The sequence below is a fragment of the Larus michahellis genome, chromosome Z (genome assembly GCF_964199755.1).
Source record: "Larus michahellis chromosome Z, bLarMic1.1, whole genome shotgun sequence".
In the NCBI taxonomy this organism is placed as follows: domain Eukaryota; kingdom Metazoa; phylum Chordata; class Aves; order Charadriiformes; family Laridae; genus Larus; species Larus michahellis.
In genome coordinates, this window is record NC_133930.1 from 55,023,475 (window position 1) to 55,041,363 (window position 17,889).

General features: G+C 42.1%; 1 protein-coding gene across 10 annotated transcripts in view; it reads right to left on the reverse strand.

Annotated features, from left to right (window-relative positions):
* Window positions 1-17,889, reverse strand: part of NRG1 (neuregulin 1) — a 469,260-nt gene that overhangs the window by 134,964 nt on the left and 316,407 nt on the right. For 9 of the 10 annotated variants that reach the window (XM_074569470.1, XM_074569471.1, XM_074569466.1 and 6 more), the window contains exons 3-4: window positions 12,529-12,706; window positions 6,094-6,218 (exon numbers count right to left, since the gene is read on the reverse strand). In XM_074569470.1, coding sequence (XP_074425571.1) covers window positions 6,094-6,218; window positions 12,529-12,683 — 280 coding nt within the window. In that variant the 5' untranslated portion in view covers window positions 12,684-12,706. Of the gene's footprint in view, window positions 1-6,093; window positions 6,219-12,528; window positions 12,707-17,889 lie in introns of those variants that run through there. The other variant, XM_074569472.1, reaches the window with a different exon arrangement.

Sequence of the window (17,889 nt, forward strand, 5' to 3'; positions counted from 1 at the left end):
AACAGTGGACGCTAACATTTGGAAGATGCAAAATTTGTGTGTATTGCTTACTAAGGACAGTATACCATAATGGTAAGAGAGGCATTTTACTCCACCCAAGAAGGCCAGCACAGATCCACATGACAAGATATCTGAACAGAAGAAGCAGAGAGAAAAGAGGCCGCTTGTACAGGGCCTTCAATACTTGCCCAAAGTGGAATAGCCAGAAGCGTTTTTCAATCATGATACTTGCAGTTGTTGCTGCAGTTTGCTAAGGTATGGCGACAGCAGCCCACAGCCACCTCAGATGCTCTATCCATTTCTGTTCCCTGGTGCTTCTAGGAGCATTTAGTTTTGGTGAACTCAGTAAGCTGTTTTCTGAAACTGGGTATGTTTGTGCTGGGGCTTTCTTATGTAAAAATATTGAAGGATGGACAGGAGATCCTTGTTTGGGGGCACTTTAAGGGACAAGTTCCTGCAGTCTCTCAGTCCCATTTCCTCAGTATACTCTGGCCAGCTGTATCTCCTGCTGTCTCCTCTGGCAAGACAGACGAGGCCCTTCAACACCAACAGAACTGATAGCAACCTGGGCTTGGTATCTTGATCCATCCTTCCAGGTAGGGAGCTTTGTTTGGGCTGCTGGGAGGAGCCCACTCAGTGCCTGAGCTCTGCTCTGCTGTAATGCCTCTGAGGGAGGCAGGAGGTCCTCCTTCTCAGGAGACACCAGGGGTAATCAAACATCTAACAGTCTTACAGCTGCTGTTGTGAAGAGCCCTCTGCATGCCCTTACAGCCATTTTTTTCCCCAGTTAGTTTGCCAAAGGCCTAACACAAAAAGCCTGCTTGAGAAAACTGAAGGGATTTGGTTTATCTCATGGGTTTTGGTTCAGGCCTTGAAGATAGCTCTGAGGACCCTGACAGGGACAACAACCTGGACTCTGAGAAGAATGCAAACACCATGAACATCACAGGTAGTCAGAGCAACAAACACACACTTTCTGTCATCTTGAGGTTTACTTTCTGGCAGTGATATAAGACTTAAGTCTTTTGCATTGTTTGTGTCATTCAGGTGACACTGAATTATACAAAGAATGACAAAAACTAGCACATGCCTTGAGAAAAGGGGAGTATATGAGACCTCTTGTTACTTAGTGTACAGATGGCAGAGTAGGGAGTAGGTGTGTAGACCGTAAGGCCTTCTGAGGCCTCTGAGACCTCAGGGGCATGCAGGCAGGTGTGGTCAAGGACACAAGGAGATCCAGTGGATAAATGGACTTTTTGTTTCTTAAAACAACTGTGCTTTTCACCTTTTTCCTGGTCCTCAAAGAAACTACCGCCCTGAATCAGATTAAAAGAGCACCGCCCTCAATTCAAGTAAGTCAAATTGCAAGGAAAGTTCAAAACTACTCTTAGGGAAATTGCTATGCCAAACTTTCTTTCTATGTGGAGGCCCAAATCAGTGACACTGGTCCAGGCATGCTGATTTGCACCAGTTGAGAATGTGACCCATTGCACCAGACGTTTATCAACAAACTGTGGGCCTAGGTCACATGTAACTATGCTATAGAGAGAAGAGATACTCTGATCTCCTTCTTTAATCAAGTCTCAAGTGGATTAATGTATGAGTAGAAGGGACTTTTCTTGCATTTGAAGTATTTCATAGTTGGCCACATGCTCTATGGGTACTACATGCAAGATGTTGTTTTTATTACGTATTTCTGTGCTATGTTCTCGAAGATAAGCCACTGGCTACCTTCGGAAGAGGAACAGCAAACTAAAGTTTAATGGATTACGAATATCAGATCCTTGTTGACTACTGTACAACTTGGAGCTGTTAATACCATTGCGAGTCCTACGGATGCAAAACCAGAAGCTTGCATGGTCCACTGACTGTGTAGCTAATGAATTTACCAAGGCTCACCTCTTGGCTACAGTTGAGTTACGTGACCAGATCACCTGAGCATTTCGTCTCACTTTGCACCGACATGCATGATGAGCGCTCACACAACACTTTGCACACAACCCAGCAGTTATCCAGCTGCTTCTAACCACAGACTTCTGACTTCTGAAACATCTCTGCAGGAATCCACCCTTTTGCACCCTGAGTCATGCTGGACACAGCAAACAGCAAACATCCTTAGAGAGGCAAAAGATTTAGGTCAGCAGGTTTTAATGGCAAAGACTGCCACCACATTCAGCTGGAACTGTGGCACGCTCAACATTTTAGAAAACAAAGTCACTTACCTAGTTGTCTAAATAAGGAGGTTTGTGAGCAAGTTTTAAACACAAAATTGAAAGCTTTGGCTGTGGTATGAAGTATTCTCTCAGTGTTATCTATTAAGGTCTTGTATTCATGAGAAAGTCCATGAAAAAATTCACTGCAAGTATTTTGCCTGGCTAAAGTGACACATTAGGATGCAACAAAACAGTTACTATTGCATTAGCAAATCCATGCACTATTTATACAACTCCAGGAGAACTTCATGCCTCTATTCTGACCTCAATTACAATCTTTCTTAGGGGAGCATACATGAATAGGAGTGAATGAAAATAAGAAGGCAGCTCGTATCCTGTGGGCAAGTTATACTCATTATAAATTTAAAAGAGAACAGAATAGCTCCCACTGCTTGCCATTAAAACGGATAAAAAATCATGTTTGTCTATCCATTTTTATATTTCTTGCATTTTTAATCCACACATATGGCTCCATAGACAAGGTTTTATGTTTCTTTCAGTAAAAATTAGAAAATTCAAAAGTCTGTGTAGGTTAATACACTTTGTGTGGGGTGTGTGTGTGTTTATGTGTAGCAAAAACTTGCACAAGAGCAAAGCTGGCAGTTTAAGTAACAGCAATGTTAATAATAACAGCAACAGCAACAAGGACAGGGGTTACTACTGCACTGACTATTACTGTTTATGAGAGAAAATTTTACCGTTTCTGGGAATGAGATCAGGGAAAAATAAAGCTCTCTGCTCACTGAGAACAACAAATAAATTTTTTACAATTGTTTTATTGAGAAATACTCATTTTTCTATGCTTTGGAGCAGGGAATTGAAATTAGCAATTTTCAGACACGTGACCTTTGTGGCAAAGGTGTGGCTTTTCATATTCTTGGGGAAAAAACCCAACACATTTGCCTTGTTCTTCATGTCTTTTTTCCTAATGTCCATTGCTCCTTGATGTAAGAGACAAGGCATAGACAGACCTTTGGTCTGGGCCTAGAGTTCTCTTTTGTGTCATACACCAACAAAGAAAATTTCAACTAAAATAGTTAAAGTTTGTCAAAATTCTAGGGAATTAAACCCAAGATTTTTATACTGAGAAACACTAATCTTTAAGTGGAAAGAAAAATAACCCCGTGCCCAGAAATGCCATCACCTTATCTACCCTTTAAGACTTAAAGCACTGAGCATAAAAGGAAAGGAGGATCTAGTTTGCAGATAGCTGTGCACACATAATAAACATGACCAGGTGAGGTCATTAAATTAAAGGTCATCATTAAAGTTATGGTTCACATAGCAGAGCAGGTCAGTACAACCATAAGAAAGCCAGCCCCTCCGACACATCTTTCTTTACCCCACTGTCACCCTGTGTGCTGGAGGTAGAAGAAAGCAACCTCTCTGCCTACCCTGAGAGGTTCAGCCCTCTCAGATATCCATACTTTAGTTTCCTACAAGGGCTCCTGGCCTGCACTGGACCCCAAGGTCTTCTCCAAAACCCCATTGGCAAGAAATAACAAATAAGAGCTAAATATGCTGGTTTTCTTTTTTTATTTTCTTTTTTTTTTTTAAACTCTCTCTTTCTTATGAATAGTGCAGGACCTCAGATATATAGGACCTGAGTAATGACTGCCCTTCAGGGCTCATTACCGAGTTTGGATCCCAAATCTGTCATTAAGCTAGCAAGGGGAAGAGGTCAGGGAATGCGGGGGAAGGGAGGGTGAGGAGGTCACCCATGCAGGAGGTCTGTCCCTGTTTGCGAAGCAGATGTTGCCCTCTGAGGCCTTGGGGATCCATTGCTCTTAAGTCACCAGATGTTGCCCATGCTGCTCCTCAAATCCAGGTGGAAAATTCCATCATTAGGAGGAAAATTAGGAAAAATTTTACTGGTAGTTTATAAGCAACAATAAGCAGAGGGTACTCAGACGTATGCGTGGCAACCAAATATGCACAACTGATTTATTCAACCAATGAATGCTGCCATGCCTGATTCTAGATTATAAAATATCACTGAGACGTTCCAGTTCAGATATCACTGAGTTTCCACTTCAGATCTTTACAGACAAGAGCCAGCTGCCAGGTTTAGACTGGATCCAAGTTTGCCCCGTATATAAGGGATTTTGCATGCATGGCTGTGTTTTAAACAACTTACATTTCACAACAAGATTAGACAGATTCTAACATATCAGTTATAAATGCACAGAACAAGGCCTGCCTGCAAATGTTTCCATTCAAAACCAAGCTCCTGTCTCCCTGCTGCAGGAGTGTTTTGCTGTCATTCAGCACAGCCCAAAAGGAAGTTGAAAAATCCATGTCATGAAGCACAGGAATGAGGTCCCACATGCACTCCCCAGCCACGACACCATTCCTTGTCTCAGAAAGTAATAGAGGACGGCCAAGCATTTTTTTTGCATTGATCTGTATCATTGCACAGGCACAGTGCCTACAATTGAGTTTTGGAAACTCCAGTATCTTGGAAACGGTATAGAAGCCTTCCATGTAAGCAGATAATGAGCAACCAAAATTTGTATTCATGGAAACTAAGAGCATTTACAAAGCTATGCAGAGACGCCTACCCCTTTTCCCTCCTAATAACATTCTGGTAAATAACATTTGATCTTTTATATCAGTCTCCTGACATCTGATCATGATTGTAATACCATACAACTAGTATGAAATCTTAGCACTTGAGAATCTTTAGTTCATGAAACAGAACAGCAAATATACAAAGTGAATACAGTCGAGCAATCGCTGTGTGATTACTAAGCAGCAGATAGCCAAAGACAAGTCCCACTGGCAAAGGTTTACATTTGTTTTTCTATTTATTTAAATGCCTAACTCCTATTTCAGAGCCCAATATGGAACAGAAAAGCATCCCTCGTAAATTCCCATTGCAGCAACATCTTTAAACCCATCTCAGATATGCACAGAACTTCTGCTTTTTTTGCTAATGAGGGCATGTTCATTTAATACTTCACAACTGCCTGGACACTGGACTTTAAATTATCGGACCTGAATTAGTTGATGTCACACTTAAGAAACAAGATTTCAGCTGAACTGCAGCCTCCAATGCTGCAGCAAGGAGAAACAGTACTGCTAAAGCATTTGCGTACAATGGAAATACTCATGAAATTCCATCAGAATTAATTGGAACCTCCTGTAAATGAAATGGAAAGAAGCCCTGCAAAAATAGCAATCTATAATAATTTTAAATCATTTGGGTATTCTGAACGCTATCTGCCTCATGAGAAGCTCAGCTCCTCAAGAAATAAGTTAAATGACAATACCTGAATTAAAGCACTTAAATTACACTCATGCCTTTGAATAATATGCATTCAAATACATTCATGCCTTTGTCTTTATTATTTTAGAAATCAAAAGAAAAACCTATCAACATCTGTGAAAGTAAAAATCGTGGCAATCAGAGCCATACAAATATTACTTAAAGGCAGAGAGAGGAGCGCTGGTTTAGAAGTTCAGACTAGGACATGTTTTACGTTAAATGAAAGCTTCCCCACAGGCCTATAGTGCCTCCACCACTCACGTGTACTGTGGGAATTAAAATAATATTCCCTTCCCTTCATCCTCTTCTTATCTTGACTACTTAGACTGTGTCTTAGACTTGGTGTTGGAAAGTGTCTGACAGAAAAGGCTGATCTCTCCTGAGATCTGCAGGAGGCATCCCATTTGTCTGGCTAAGGAAAACCGAACACCTCAACTACATAGCAAACAAGTCAGGCCTCATTAATTTTCTTAGTACCCCTAATAGATTTCAGTGTTTCCACTTCCACTTCACTTGTAAAGCTTTCCCCTCCTCCAAACCCCTTTGTCGTGGTGGCAGCTTTAATACACGGTCTTGCTGGACGTGATAGTAAAATAAAGAGTCAAGCCTTACCATTGGTGTCCGTGATGATAACACTGGCTTTAGTACTATCATTCCCAAGTTTGCTGCTCACTCTGCATGCATATTCCCCAGCGTCGGCCAACGTGGCTCTGTAAATGTGAAGCTCAGAGTACTTCCTGTGAAATCAGAAAAAACATGTAAACAGCCTGTACTGGCGTAATAGTCACTGCATCAACTAATGCACCCTTTTTTTTCCTCTCAACAAAGAGTCTTGTCTTTCATTCTTATTGACAGATTAACACTATCCAGGTTTGAAAGAGGGGAGGAGAATAAAAAATATCTCTCTCTTACAGGCTGCTGGAAAACAGGCATATTAATGAACTCAAATGAAGATACTTGTTTATGCTTTTCTGCTTGAGAGGAGTCTTTGTTCTTAAAGGAAATCTGAAAAACAACCTTCCTCTCTCGGCTGAATCGGCTATCCAGATGCCACGGAGATGGGTGTAATATTAAAATAGATTACCCTTTCCTACAGGTTCATATTGCCAGTAGCAGAGTTCTGGGTAAGTACTGTAGTTTCCAACATCTGACTAAATAATCATGAGATTAGGACACACCACTCTCTTTAACAACCTCTGAAACCCCAATAGTAAATCATTCTCCAGCACTAACAAAAAATTATGGGCAGGAGCACAATTTGCATGAAGCTACATTTTGTTCCTGGCTCAGAGACATAATTTAATCAGTCTCCAAGGTTTTAAGATTAGATTTTAAAATGCAGAACTCCTGCCTACCCATTAATTTGGTAGGAACATGTTCTGGTGTCATTCAAGGGGTCCCCAACTCATGTGATGGCAATAATCCCATTACCTAGACTTCAGAGAATGACTAGCTTGGGGAAAATACACACATTATTGCTGTTCCCAGTTTCTGTTTAAAAGAAGCACTTTGGGGAAGATTTTGCCTATAGCAAAGCCTGCTTATTTATCTACAGAACAGTCGTTCAGTAGAGTGCACGAGCATTGGCTTCCCTCTATCGGCCTACAACAACACAAAGGACTCATCCCCAGGAGGCAGGGGTTCTTCATTCTAAAAGCTTGTAGTCACCAGCATGTCTAGCAATGAGTGATGAGCTAAGCAACGTTTTGGGAGTTGCTTTGCTTCAGTACAGCAAAGTCTCCTAACTCTCCATGCAGATACACAACTTGTTACCCCTTCTGGACAGCATTGAGCAGGGCTGGGTTCAGACCAGAAACAAGTCTGCTGTAGCAGGGGGGGCTTCTGGAGCAACCAAAATGTTCAATGCCACTTTCCAACCCATCCTTGCGAGCCATCCGGCACAGTAAACTATCCCATCTGCTATCAAACATCTGCTTATTTGCAGCTCAGCTTTCTCTGCCTTTACACAAAGGTCCTGCTGCTGAGGAGTCAGCACTGTGGCACTCCTGAGATGAGAGCAGTGTGCCAGGTGGACCCCAGCTCTGCTAGAAACCCACATTACAAGAGTTTCTCCTCATGTCACGAAAGAGAACTGCTTTCTTAAGGCCACTGGGCTTGCAAGAAGGAGGAGCAGCCAAGCTAAGATCAGCAATTTGCTCAGGTTTGCTCAAACGGTAAACAACTGAAGAGCTGACTATTTGGGCTCCCTTCTCAGACAATGTTAGAAGCCCAGTTCCCAATGCTGAATTAATTAACTGGGCTGCATTTCAGATGGCATACAAGAACAGACTCCAGCTGGTGGAAACCATGAATATACAAGAACAATGTGGTTGAGATACTGACAGAAGTGTCCAGAAGGTGAAAGCTACTGTCTCTTTGCACGGGAATTTTATACCTGACTAACCGCTATGCTTATACCACCTTAAAAACGGCCTGTTCTTCAATATTCCTGCCAGCCATCCACACACCTGCCTTTGCAACAGCATGTTGAGGGCCTGTCTGGCAATGGTCTACACCACCTAACAGCTCGCGTGGACATTTCCTGTATCTCATGGGTTATCTTTCAGCCATGCTTGCAGACTTTTGTCTAGATGGAGAGCAGGCTGTAGCCTCAGGATGCTTAAAAAGGCAATGTAAACAGGCTCAGTTTTTTGAGGAATTCACTTTTACCCAATGATAAGCAAGAAGTACAGCTCCATCTGTATCAATTTTATTTGGGCATCCACTGTATGTCTGCTGCAGTCTCTTTTCCTCTCTGTATGATACTAAGTAATATTGATGCAAACTACCCTTGTGGCACTCTTGGCTTTTAGATGAAACACTTTGAACATGTATTTTTATTCCTTTTGTTTTACATGATACCTATGGAAAAATGGAAAGAATTGTGTCTTCCTTTTATGATCTTAAGGTTGTATTAAAATAGGTGAAGCAACCATATTTCTTACAAATCTACTTCTAACAAGCCAAATTTACTCTTGTTTTAGAAAAACTCTGTAAGGAGTTTTCACTCTGAGAGCAGGAAAAATAATATGAATATCCATAGCTTTAAGAATATTATTGAGACATATCAGGGCAGAATTCAAAACAGTCAAGCAAAAGATGACTCATTAGTGGCTGTAAATGAAGCAGCTCCCTAGCAATACAGTACTCCAACAGTACTCACTTAAAGCCCTGATAAGGGATTTTGTATTTAAATGGCTGTCCTTTTCTAAGTCTATACCATACTATGCCAAAAAATGCCCCTCCCTATAAGATTTGCTTCTGGTGTATCTTTAGCTCATTGCCACTATGACCGTGCTGAGCTTGTATTCATACATGAAAGGGGAAGAAATACATCCACAGAATGCAGTTCCAGCCCACCTTATCTGACTGCTTGAATTCATTTTGCTTCCAGTCTCCATCTGTCATCCAGAATTGCCTGTCTGCGGGCAAATATCCAGGCTAAGCTTGGATGAAGCCCAAGGTACAGGGCACTTGCACATAAAGTTTTCTCATGCACTATTGCATCCACAGCCATCACAGCTAGGTGAAGTGGCAAACACCTTCCCTCTGTCCAAAAAACCCAACCCCAATAAGGGAGCCTCCTCTTCGTGTAATGAGTAGAGTCTGACTCTGCACAACACACTACCCAAAACAAAAATGTGCAGGCTTCACCTGGGTTTGAAATAGAGAAGGAAAATGAAATGTTACCAGTACAAGTGGACAAGCAGGGGAAAGTTATCAGGCAGGTTAGTTAGCAAAAGCCTTCATCTGGTGCCTGATTTTTTCAGTATCTCCATCGACACAAAGGAGTAGCTTAGAGCTTGGACACACAAATCAATCAAACATGGCCTCATGAATCATTAGCAATCATAAGAGCTGCAGAAACTCACTGACTGCATGCTCTTACTCCACGACAAATTTGAGGTAAAAAGTGATTGCTTTAAATGCCTTTCATTAAAATTTAAACTCATTCAGTTTCTCTTGACTTTCCACTGTCATTTAGTGTGGCTCATCTGCTGTACTGTCACGTCATCGCGTGTTAGCGCTCTGTGCCCTCGGCATCAACCGCCCTGAAATCACCCTAGCGAGCTTAGAGGAGTGATCCCCCGAGTTCATCTTACATGAAAGGCAGTCTTCAGAAGCATAAGCTTTGAGGAAGCCTACATTGCCACAGAGTCTTCTAAACTTTTAACAAACTAGGAAGACACAGTCAGTATCTACCCCACTCCTGCAAATCTTTTGAACCAGTAGTATTCACATTGGCCAAATGCACCCACTAAACACCAAGCTGTAGTATTATCTTTTCTATGCCTACTCCAGGTGCCAAGCTAAGGTCTTAATTTTCAATTTCTGAGCTAGACACTTTATCTAGATATTCATTCTGCCAGATATTTTTGCTATTTGTTAAAAAAACTAAAGCTAAATATCCAGAACTCGGAAACATTCATTTTTGCCCCACAATGCAGAGGTTTTATTCTGCCATCACATAATGAGAAAGGTGATTTCTTGCAAAATATGACATTACCAAAAGTCACTTCTGGTCAGTGGGCACTACTTACAAACTTTGTGAGTTTTTTATAAATATGTAGAAAGTTTTATTCTCAAGTGTTTGCATTGAAGGAGTCAATAAGACTGTGGTAGCCTGCATCCTAATGGTTCTTCAGAAACATAGCCTACTTTTTATGGAGCTGCTTGACCTTTAAAATAGACAATAATCCCAGACAGATCAACAACTACTCCAGCTTAGCTGATGTTTCCCACACTTGGTAATAGTAAAAAATTCACACTAAAAGGCTTGTTGCAACAATACGGCAGCATACAAATATGACAAATATTTATCGATGTGCTGTCATGAAAAAAACACAGAAAATAAGTGGGGAAAAACCTCCTTGATCATTGATATTCCTTTCATTTGCAATTGATCTTTTTAATATGGGTTTGTTTACTGTAATCTGCATATCTTTTTATACACTCATTTGCACTGCATTTTCCCCCGTTTTACTTTAGCTTTAAAACACTTGCCTGTTCCACTTTTTATCAAAAGAAAATCTATCTCGTCTTAAGCTATTCACATCTACTCAGTCCTGGAAGCATACATAAACAGCAAAAGAAGAATTGGTTTAGTCCCCAAAACGAAAATCTCAAAGTAGAAAGACAAGGAAAATCCTTCAGATGTCAGCAGACATCCCTTGTCGTTCCCCTCTACTTTACATCTAGTGACTTTCACTTCTCTAACTGGAAGGGCTTCTCTGTTCCACACTGACATGTTTTAAAACTGAAAATAGAAGAGAGAAATTCCAACAATGAGTGGTACCCTTGTGGCTGGGGTAGCGCACAGAAGTGTGAAATACAGGTCAAAGCATTCATTCTGCCCACTTACGGTGGGGGAATAGGACTTTGGATTTCCATTTTCCAGAAAAAAAAAATATTTTTTTCATTATCTTTTGGGCAATTTTAAACACGTTTTGGCACATCAACCTGAAAAATAGTCTCACACGTTCCACATGCATGCTCTAATCAATAGCTACTAGCTAGTTTCCCTTCTGCCAGCTCCTCAAAGTTTCGTGAGGAACAAAAAAAAAAAAGAGAAAGAAGGAAGCTGGCAGAAGGTGGTTAGTGATTCAATGCTGAACCGACAAAACCCAGCCCCAGAAGGTGAAATCCTGGCTCCAGTGAGTTTGGTCAATCAGTATCAGCCAAAATGTAAGAGGAGAAAACACTGTTTGCCCCTCACAGGCAGCACTGTGTTGCTGGGGAAGCTGAGGGCCAGGCTCTGACTTGAACATTTTCCTTACAGAATAGACTGAAAATACAACTCTGACGGAGACATATGGCCCTGCAAATGGGTCCAGACAATTTGCCAGGCTATCTGCCACCTGGAACAGCTCCATTTTGCAAATGCTGGAAGGAGACATCACAGGTTCCTTCTTGCCGTCTGTGCGACCGTGGCACCAGGGTTGCAGCGATGCTGCTCTGCACCCCTCCTTCCCTCACCTTGTGCCCCAGGCTGGGGTACAAGAAACTGCAAGGGAGCGTGGGATGCCTGGTTTTCAACCTGAATAACTCTGAAAAGTCAAGCGCCTGTTTGATTTTGGCTGCTGTTTTGCCTAATGACATGAGACCTGACAAAAAGTGTGGGGGCACTTGACACCCTGGAAGAAAAAATCTCTTGCAGAGCCCATGCCAAATCGTGTGTCTTGTACGAAGGGAAGGTATGGCCCAGTGCAGCAGACAGCAGCCCTGCCTACTGAAAGCAGAAGTGAGAGTTGAATGGCTGTTTTCAAACAGATTTTCATAGCTTCCTCTGACAGACAAGTGGCCACAGTCAAAACTTTTTAACCTAAACAACAAAGTAGAGGTCAAACAGCAAAAGCCTTCTCCTGCCTCAATGCAGAAAATACATTTTGTAACTTCTTCTCTTCCCTGCACAAACAAGGCACCATACCATCTTTTGGCACTGGTCATCAGTCACATGTAGGGGACACTTTTCCCCAGTCAGGAGGATGCGAGTTGCAGGCTTTGCTACTCATCTGACATCTGCTAGACCCATGCCGTGTTCTGCATGCATGGGAATGCCTCTGGTAAAGGACTACTGCAAGCTTGCATAAGACATTCGAAGATAACGCAGACAGCATTCAGACCCTTTTAAAGACTAGATTGCTTGCAAAGCAAATCTCAAAAATATTTCCAAATCTGCATTGCTTTGATGATTTTAAATGTTCTTGGATTTTAGACAATAAGCATAAGGTACCTCTGTTCTTGTCAGTAGTTTAAAAATGGCCTGTCTCCAAGGTTTACTGGTTAAAATTATAGCCTTTGGCTATAAGAAAATAAATAGAAATTGAAAAGGGAAAATTATTTATGAAATATTTATACCATACTACCACTTCATCCATACAGTCAAGAAAAATAACATCAGTGTCTGTTTCCTTAAATGTTCTTCCTCCATAACTCACAGCTTTTAGCTTTGTGATACTGCAATTAACAACCTCAATGCTTGTGTTCTGGTGAACAGCTCTCCCCATCCCTCCCAACCCAGCTTGTGAGATATGTCTCTGTACTTACTTTTGTTTTTTGGGGATCTTGATATTTTCAGGCCTGTTTTTTTTGGTTATTTCCTTTCCATTCTTTAACCATTTGAATCTGAGCGCAGGGTACTCTGAAGTGGTTTCACACCTTAGCACTAGCTTCTGGCCCACAGTAGCCTCTTGGTTTTTCATTTCCTTCAATTTGGGAGGCACCGCTAAAGAAATAAAAGAACGTGCTGGTGATTAGGCCATCCTCAGAAGGGAAAACAGTGCTAACAGCGAGCAAAACCCCAGCAAGACTAGCAATGCTTCTACACAAAAATCTGTAAAATAAGGTTACTTATCATCCCTAAAGCATAAAGGCGCACTTAATTGACAGCCTTGTTTGGCCCTTTGGAGTCCTCCTACATGGGTCTTACAACCTGCAAGCCATATGCAGCCTTAGTGAGAACTAAAGTGCTGCTTCTGAATACAGTATGAAGCACTAACAACACTTAATTGATCGTGAGCACCTAGATGCATGACAGCACACTGAAGCAGGCAGCCTTGGTAGGTAACAGCGAAAGGGAGGATGTCTTGCTGCTTTGTTTATTTCGACTGTTATGAGTCAGGGGCTATCCAAAGGCTCCAGGTGCAACTGATGTGACAGAGAGCTAAAAGCATAAATATAAGTTTGACAGCTTCCCTAATCTGAGGGAAAGACTTTTGCTCCAGCCAAACATTATAACCCACATTATACACCTACCTCAAACCTCAGCTTGGCCATATCCTTTCCCTGAGGCAAGAGACAATGGGCTTGGAAGCCCATCAAGAGAATCAATATCAATTAAGGGTATTTTGGACCCAGAAGGGGACACTGCATTGAAAAGGCTCAGCCAATGGCTCCCACACACTGAAGGGCTCCAGCTGACGCATCTCAGTTTCTACTGCGTTGTAGCAATACTGTTTCTTGTGTCAGTAAATCTCAAACCATTCAGGGCTTTCTAAGTTAAATAATACTCCACAACCAGTACTGATCTTTGAGCACAGGCTTCACGAGAAGATGCGGTCCCTCTGTGAGACACTACCCTTCATTTTACCCTGTGGGCTAGCTGCAAACCAGCCTTTATCATGCTCTGGTATTGAGGTAAAACACCTAGTTTAACCTTACTTCCTCTGGGGCTTAAGATAACACTTTTACTATACAACCGCGGAGAGCTAATATGGGGAGCTACAGCTGGTCAGCTGATGGGTGATAGCTTGTGAGTCCATTCTGGCTCAGCTGCACCCTGTTGTTGTTGGTCTGTACCTCTGGGGAGCCAGTATCCCCTTGCAGCACCTCTAGATGCAGTGTGTTTTGTTTTTTTGACCAAATGATTCTCCACGACATGCTGATTAGGAGTGTTCATTGGGACACCAACAAGTCTCCAATACGGTACTGTACAAGAAAATGTTTTAACAAACTGGAACATGCTTGATTACGTTTTGGTATCTGTTGCTTGTGGTTTTGTGGAGACTTGCTGACGTCAATTGCCCTTAATTATTATTTCAATCACACAAAAACCGCGCAGCACCACCATGGCCATAATTATGAGAAGCGTGTACAAAGAACTGGATACACACATGCCCAATAAGCAGTTGCCTGTTGCAGACAGCAGCATGGCCTGTCCCATACACAAGACAACCTTCTCGATCCCAGGAAAGCCCATGGAAACCAAGGAAAGCCTGATTCCCCTGGAAACTGAGCCCAGAGCAGAGCAGCATAAGCAACGGTGGTTGGGAAAAAGTGGTCTGCAGTGAGTGAGCAAATGAGGTGGAACCTGCTGGGCCACCAGGAGAAGACGGAGTAATTCAATAATTAAAAAACTCCTGATTAAGAGGAAGACAACAACTTTTTCCCTGTATCTCTGCTGGTGCAGAAAACAAGTCCCTTGCAGGAAGTTTAAGGCTAGACATCAGCAAAACATCTAAGAGGGAGACCTTCTCTGTGGAGGGCATCAACCAAGGTTTTACACAATGGGTCGGCACATGTGTCAGGGTAGCACTGGGATGGGTCAGGTTAGGCCCCGGACTTCATGACCAGAAAGAAATCTCCCCCAGAATGTCTTCTTACATGTTGGTTTCCATTTTCCAACCCCCAAAGGATAATTTTGGAAATTTCAGTACGTTCCAAAAACACTACCAAAACAATTTTTGCTTTCTGCAAAACAAATGCCCACACACCATTCTGAAACCAATATGTTTAAATATATGCACTTTTTTGAGTATGTGTGTATTTATATATATACATACATTTACATAAGCACACACGTGTAAATATTCAGGCATTTAACCAAAAGAGAGAAGGAATTTTTGAAAAATACCAATCTTTACATTTTCCAGCAAAAATAATTAGCATTAATTAACAGTGCCTTACTACTGAGGTTTGTACTGATAGTTTCATTCTGCCATTAAAGAGTTAAGGTTACAGTATTGGTCACTACGTAAGAAAAGGAGCTGCAGAGGTGTGAAATAAAAAGGCAGTATTCCTTACTTTAATATATTTCACTTATTATAGTCTTAGTCCATTTTGTGCATAAATTAAGAGAATAGCCACAATTGCAAAATCAAAATTTCTGTGCTTAAGACTTCAACTTGTTATTGATTTTCTTGTCAACATAGCACTGTGAAACCAGGAATAAAAGGGAGATGCCATTTTGTTCCTGAATTTTATTTTAATTCGGTATTATCTGCTCAAAATGACTTGCAGATTTTTTCCTCCATCAGAACTGTCAATGAAAAAAAAAAAGTGTTAAATTAATATGCTCAACTCTTGCCATAATTCAGGAGTTACCAGGAAACATAAAAGAGGATTTAATCAATGGCAGTGACCCTCACTAATTCACAGTAACTCGCTGTCCAAGCATGCAGGCTCTCCAGGGAAAGCAGTAAAAGCTGTTCACAGACATGACAGAAAAGAGATTGTTTCTCCTTTTTTCTTTTCTCCTTTTCATTTACACTATGTTTGTTTCCTTTCAGCTGCAGTTTTGCAAGAGCTAATCAGACCTGCCAGGCATATGAGAAATCTCGTGCTGATAAAACTACAGCATTATGTGCTTGGATTGAGATCAGCTACAGCTTCCACTGGTGCAAGAGGCAGTTGACTTTCAACACTGTCTGTGCCAGTTTCTCCAGCGCTGGTAAGACAGGACCTTGTCTGAGGGTTAAAAACGATTTTAAAGGAGGCAGAAATGCTTATAACGATAACCAGACATTGCTCTCCCCCGACACCTCCCTCCCCGCTTGCCTCTCTGCCTCTTCCCCCTTTCTCCCCGCGGCATCTCCTGCCAGCTTGGCTCCTTTCCACTGCTTCTCCACTGGGCCTGTCATGCAGCACCGCTCCCGCTGCTGGCAGGAACGAGGGAGAAAGGGCAAGGAAAACACTTTCTGCACGGGTGGAGGTTAAGGTGCCACGCAGGACAGGATGACTTAGTCGGACAGTACCGTGAAAACGGAAGCGTTTCCTGCGGGTCAGGTTGTGGGCAGCGCTGGTGTGAGCAGCTCCGGGCTGGCGGCAGCAGAGCCCTCACACGTGCCACCCATCACAGAATGACAAGGGCCAGGTAGCAAAGAAAACAGACACATCCTGAAGAGAAACAGCGGAAACTAAGCGTGGAAGCACCCCAAAAGTGTCGCTGCTTGAATGAAAGGTGCCGTGGATCCACTTTAACTGTATTCCTTGTGCTGAAACCCAGTAGGGCCTCACATTTTAGGAGTCAATTAGACACACAAAAAAGCACTCACGTTTAACCCCAAGTTTTTCACACTCCCCAGTCAGGACCTCTCTCTCTGACCCAGAGACCTCCCCTGGTTTGACAGGCTTTCTAAGAAAGCAACAGGGACGACAACAGCGAGAGAGGGCTGTCACGCTGTGACAAGCCCTCACAAAGCAGCGCAGCACTTGTGTCAGCATAAGTCCTGCACTGTTGGAAGGGTTTACCAGGCAAAAGCATGCAAGGTGTTAGATCTCTGCTTATTAAGATGGCTTGAGTAGCTGTCATTTTGTTAGCAATTTTTTCAGGAATGTACATCTGCCGGCCTGCATAATAGCATTGCAGATAAGGAACACACATTTCCATATTCCCTCTGCTTAAAAGACTCACTGATAACGTACGACTGGAGATAACTTCTTCTCTCTAGGCTTTGGTGAGTTTGGCAAAGCGCAGCAATCTCCTCACCCTCAGTGTTTGATTGTATAGTTAATCTGCATGGAAGCTCAACACACTGAACAAATTAAACAGGAAACCTGCAAAATATTATCACACAACTACACGCTTTCAGCTGAAATTCCATGAGTGGCTGGGTTGTTTCCCCCCCTCCCCCTTTTCTTTTCCTAGGAAGGCAAAAAGCCTTTTAAGAGTCTGAGCACGGGAATGTATTAAGCATGCTTGCCAGTAGGCACATGTGCACAGTGTGCTGTGCAAAATTGTGACCAAAAGCTTGGTGAGTGGTAATAGAAGCCACAAGAATAACACCCATTGCCTTGGCCTCAGACTTGCTTTTTTGTAGCATAACGCTCAAGGCAGGGCAGTAATGTAAGACAAATTATATTATTTCCAAAAAGCCTTCTCCCCTTGCATATGAGATTGTAATCAAGTTCTGGTTTATCATCAGCAGGCCAGATTTTCTAAAGCCTTTGGTATAAAACATATAAGCTACACTTTAAAATGTATACCACTCCTGCTTAGACAACTGAAAAAACAAACGCAAATTCTGTTTTTTTTCTGTTCGTTTTGATCCTCCTATTATTCTCTCAGACATTTGGATCCTGAACACTTTTCAAAATCTGGCTATTTCCTTCTAACATGCTGAGTCTCTGCCCAGATTACCTACATGATAAAACGTTGCGGGTAATGATCAGAGATAATCCCACACAATCAACTCTCCAAAATATCAGAGTAACTGATCACGAGCTGAGAGATAGGAAAACCAAACAAATCATTTAGCTAGTTACATGTGAATTTCTCAGTGCTGAACTCTTTTGAAAATACTGCCAGATGCATTTCAGCTTCTGTGTCTTGGTATGATTTGAATACTTACATCTGTGTAGAAGAGCAAAAGGAAAACCGCAAGCCTGACATTTGTCTTGAGCACTACATGTAAAACCAAGATCCACAGAATCTCATTCTTCTAGTGATGTTAAAAGGACATTTTTGCAGTAATTTTAGAAGTTGTAAAGGCCAAAAGAAAGGGGAATTCCACAGGAGTGTCTTGCAGCATGGTCAAGAGCCAAGAAATGTAGCAATAAAGAGGGATAGAGCACTACAGCCATGTTCTTTGAACACTGGATGAGCGAGGAACCAGCAAATGCCACTATAAATCAGACTAACTACTCCCAAAAGCTAATCACAAAGCCAACTGCAACTCTAATTACCCTGAC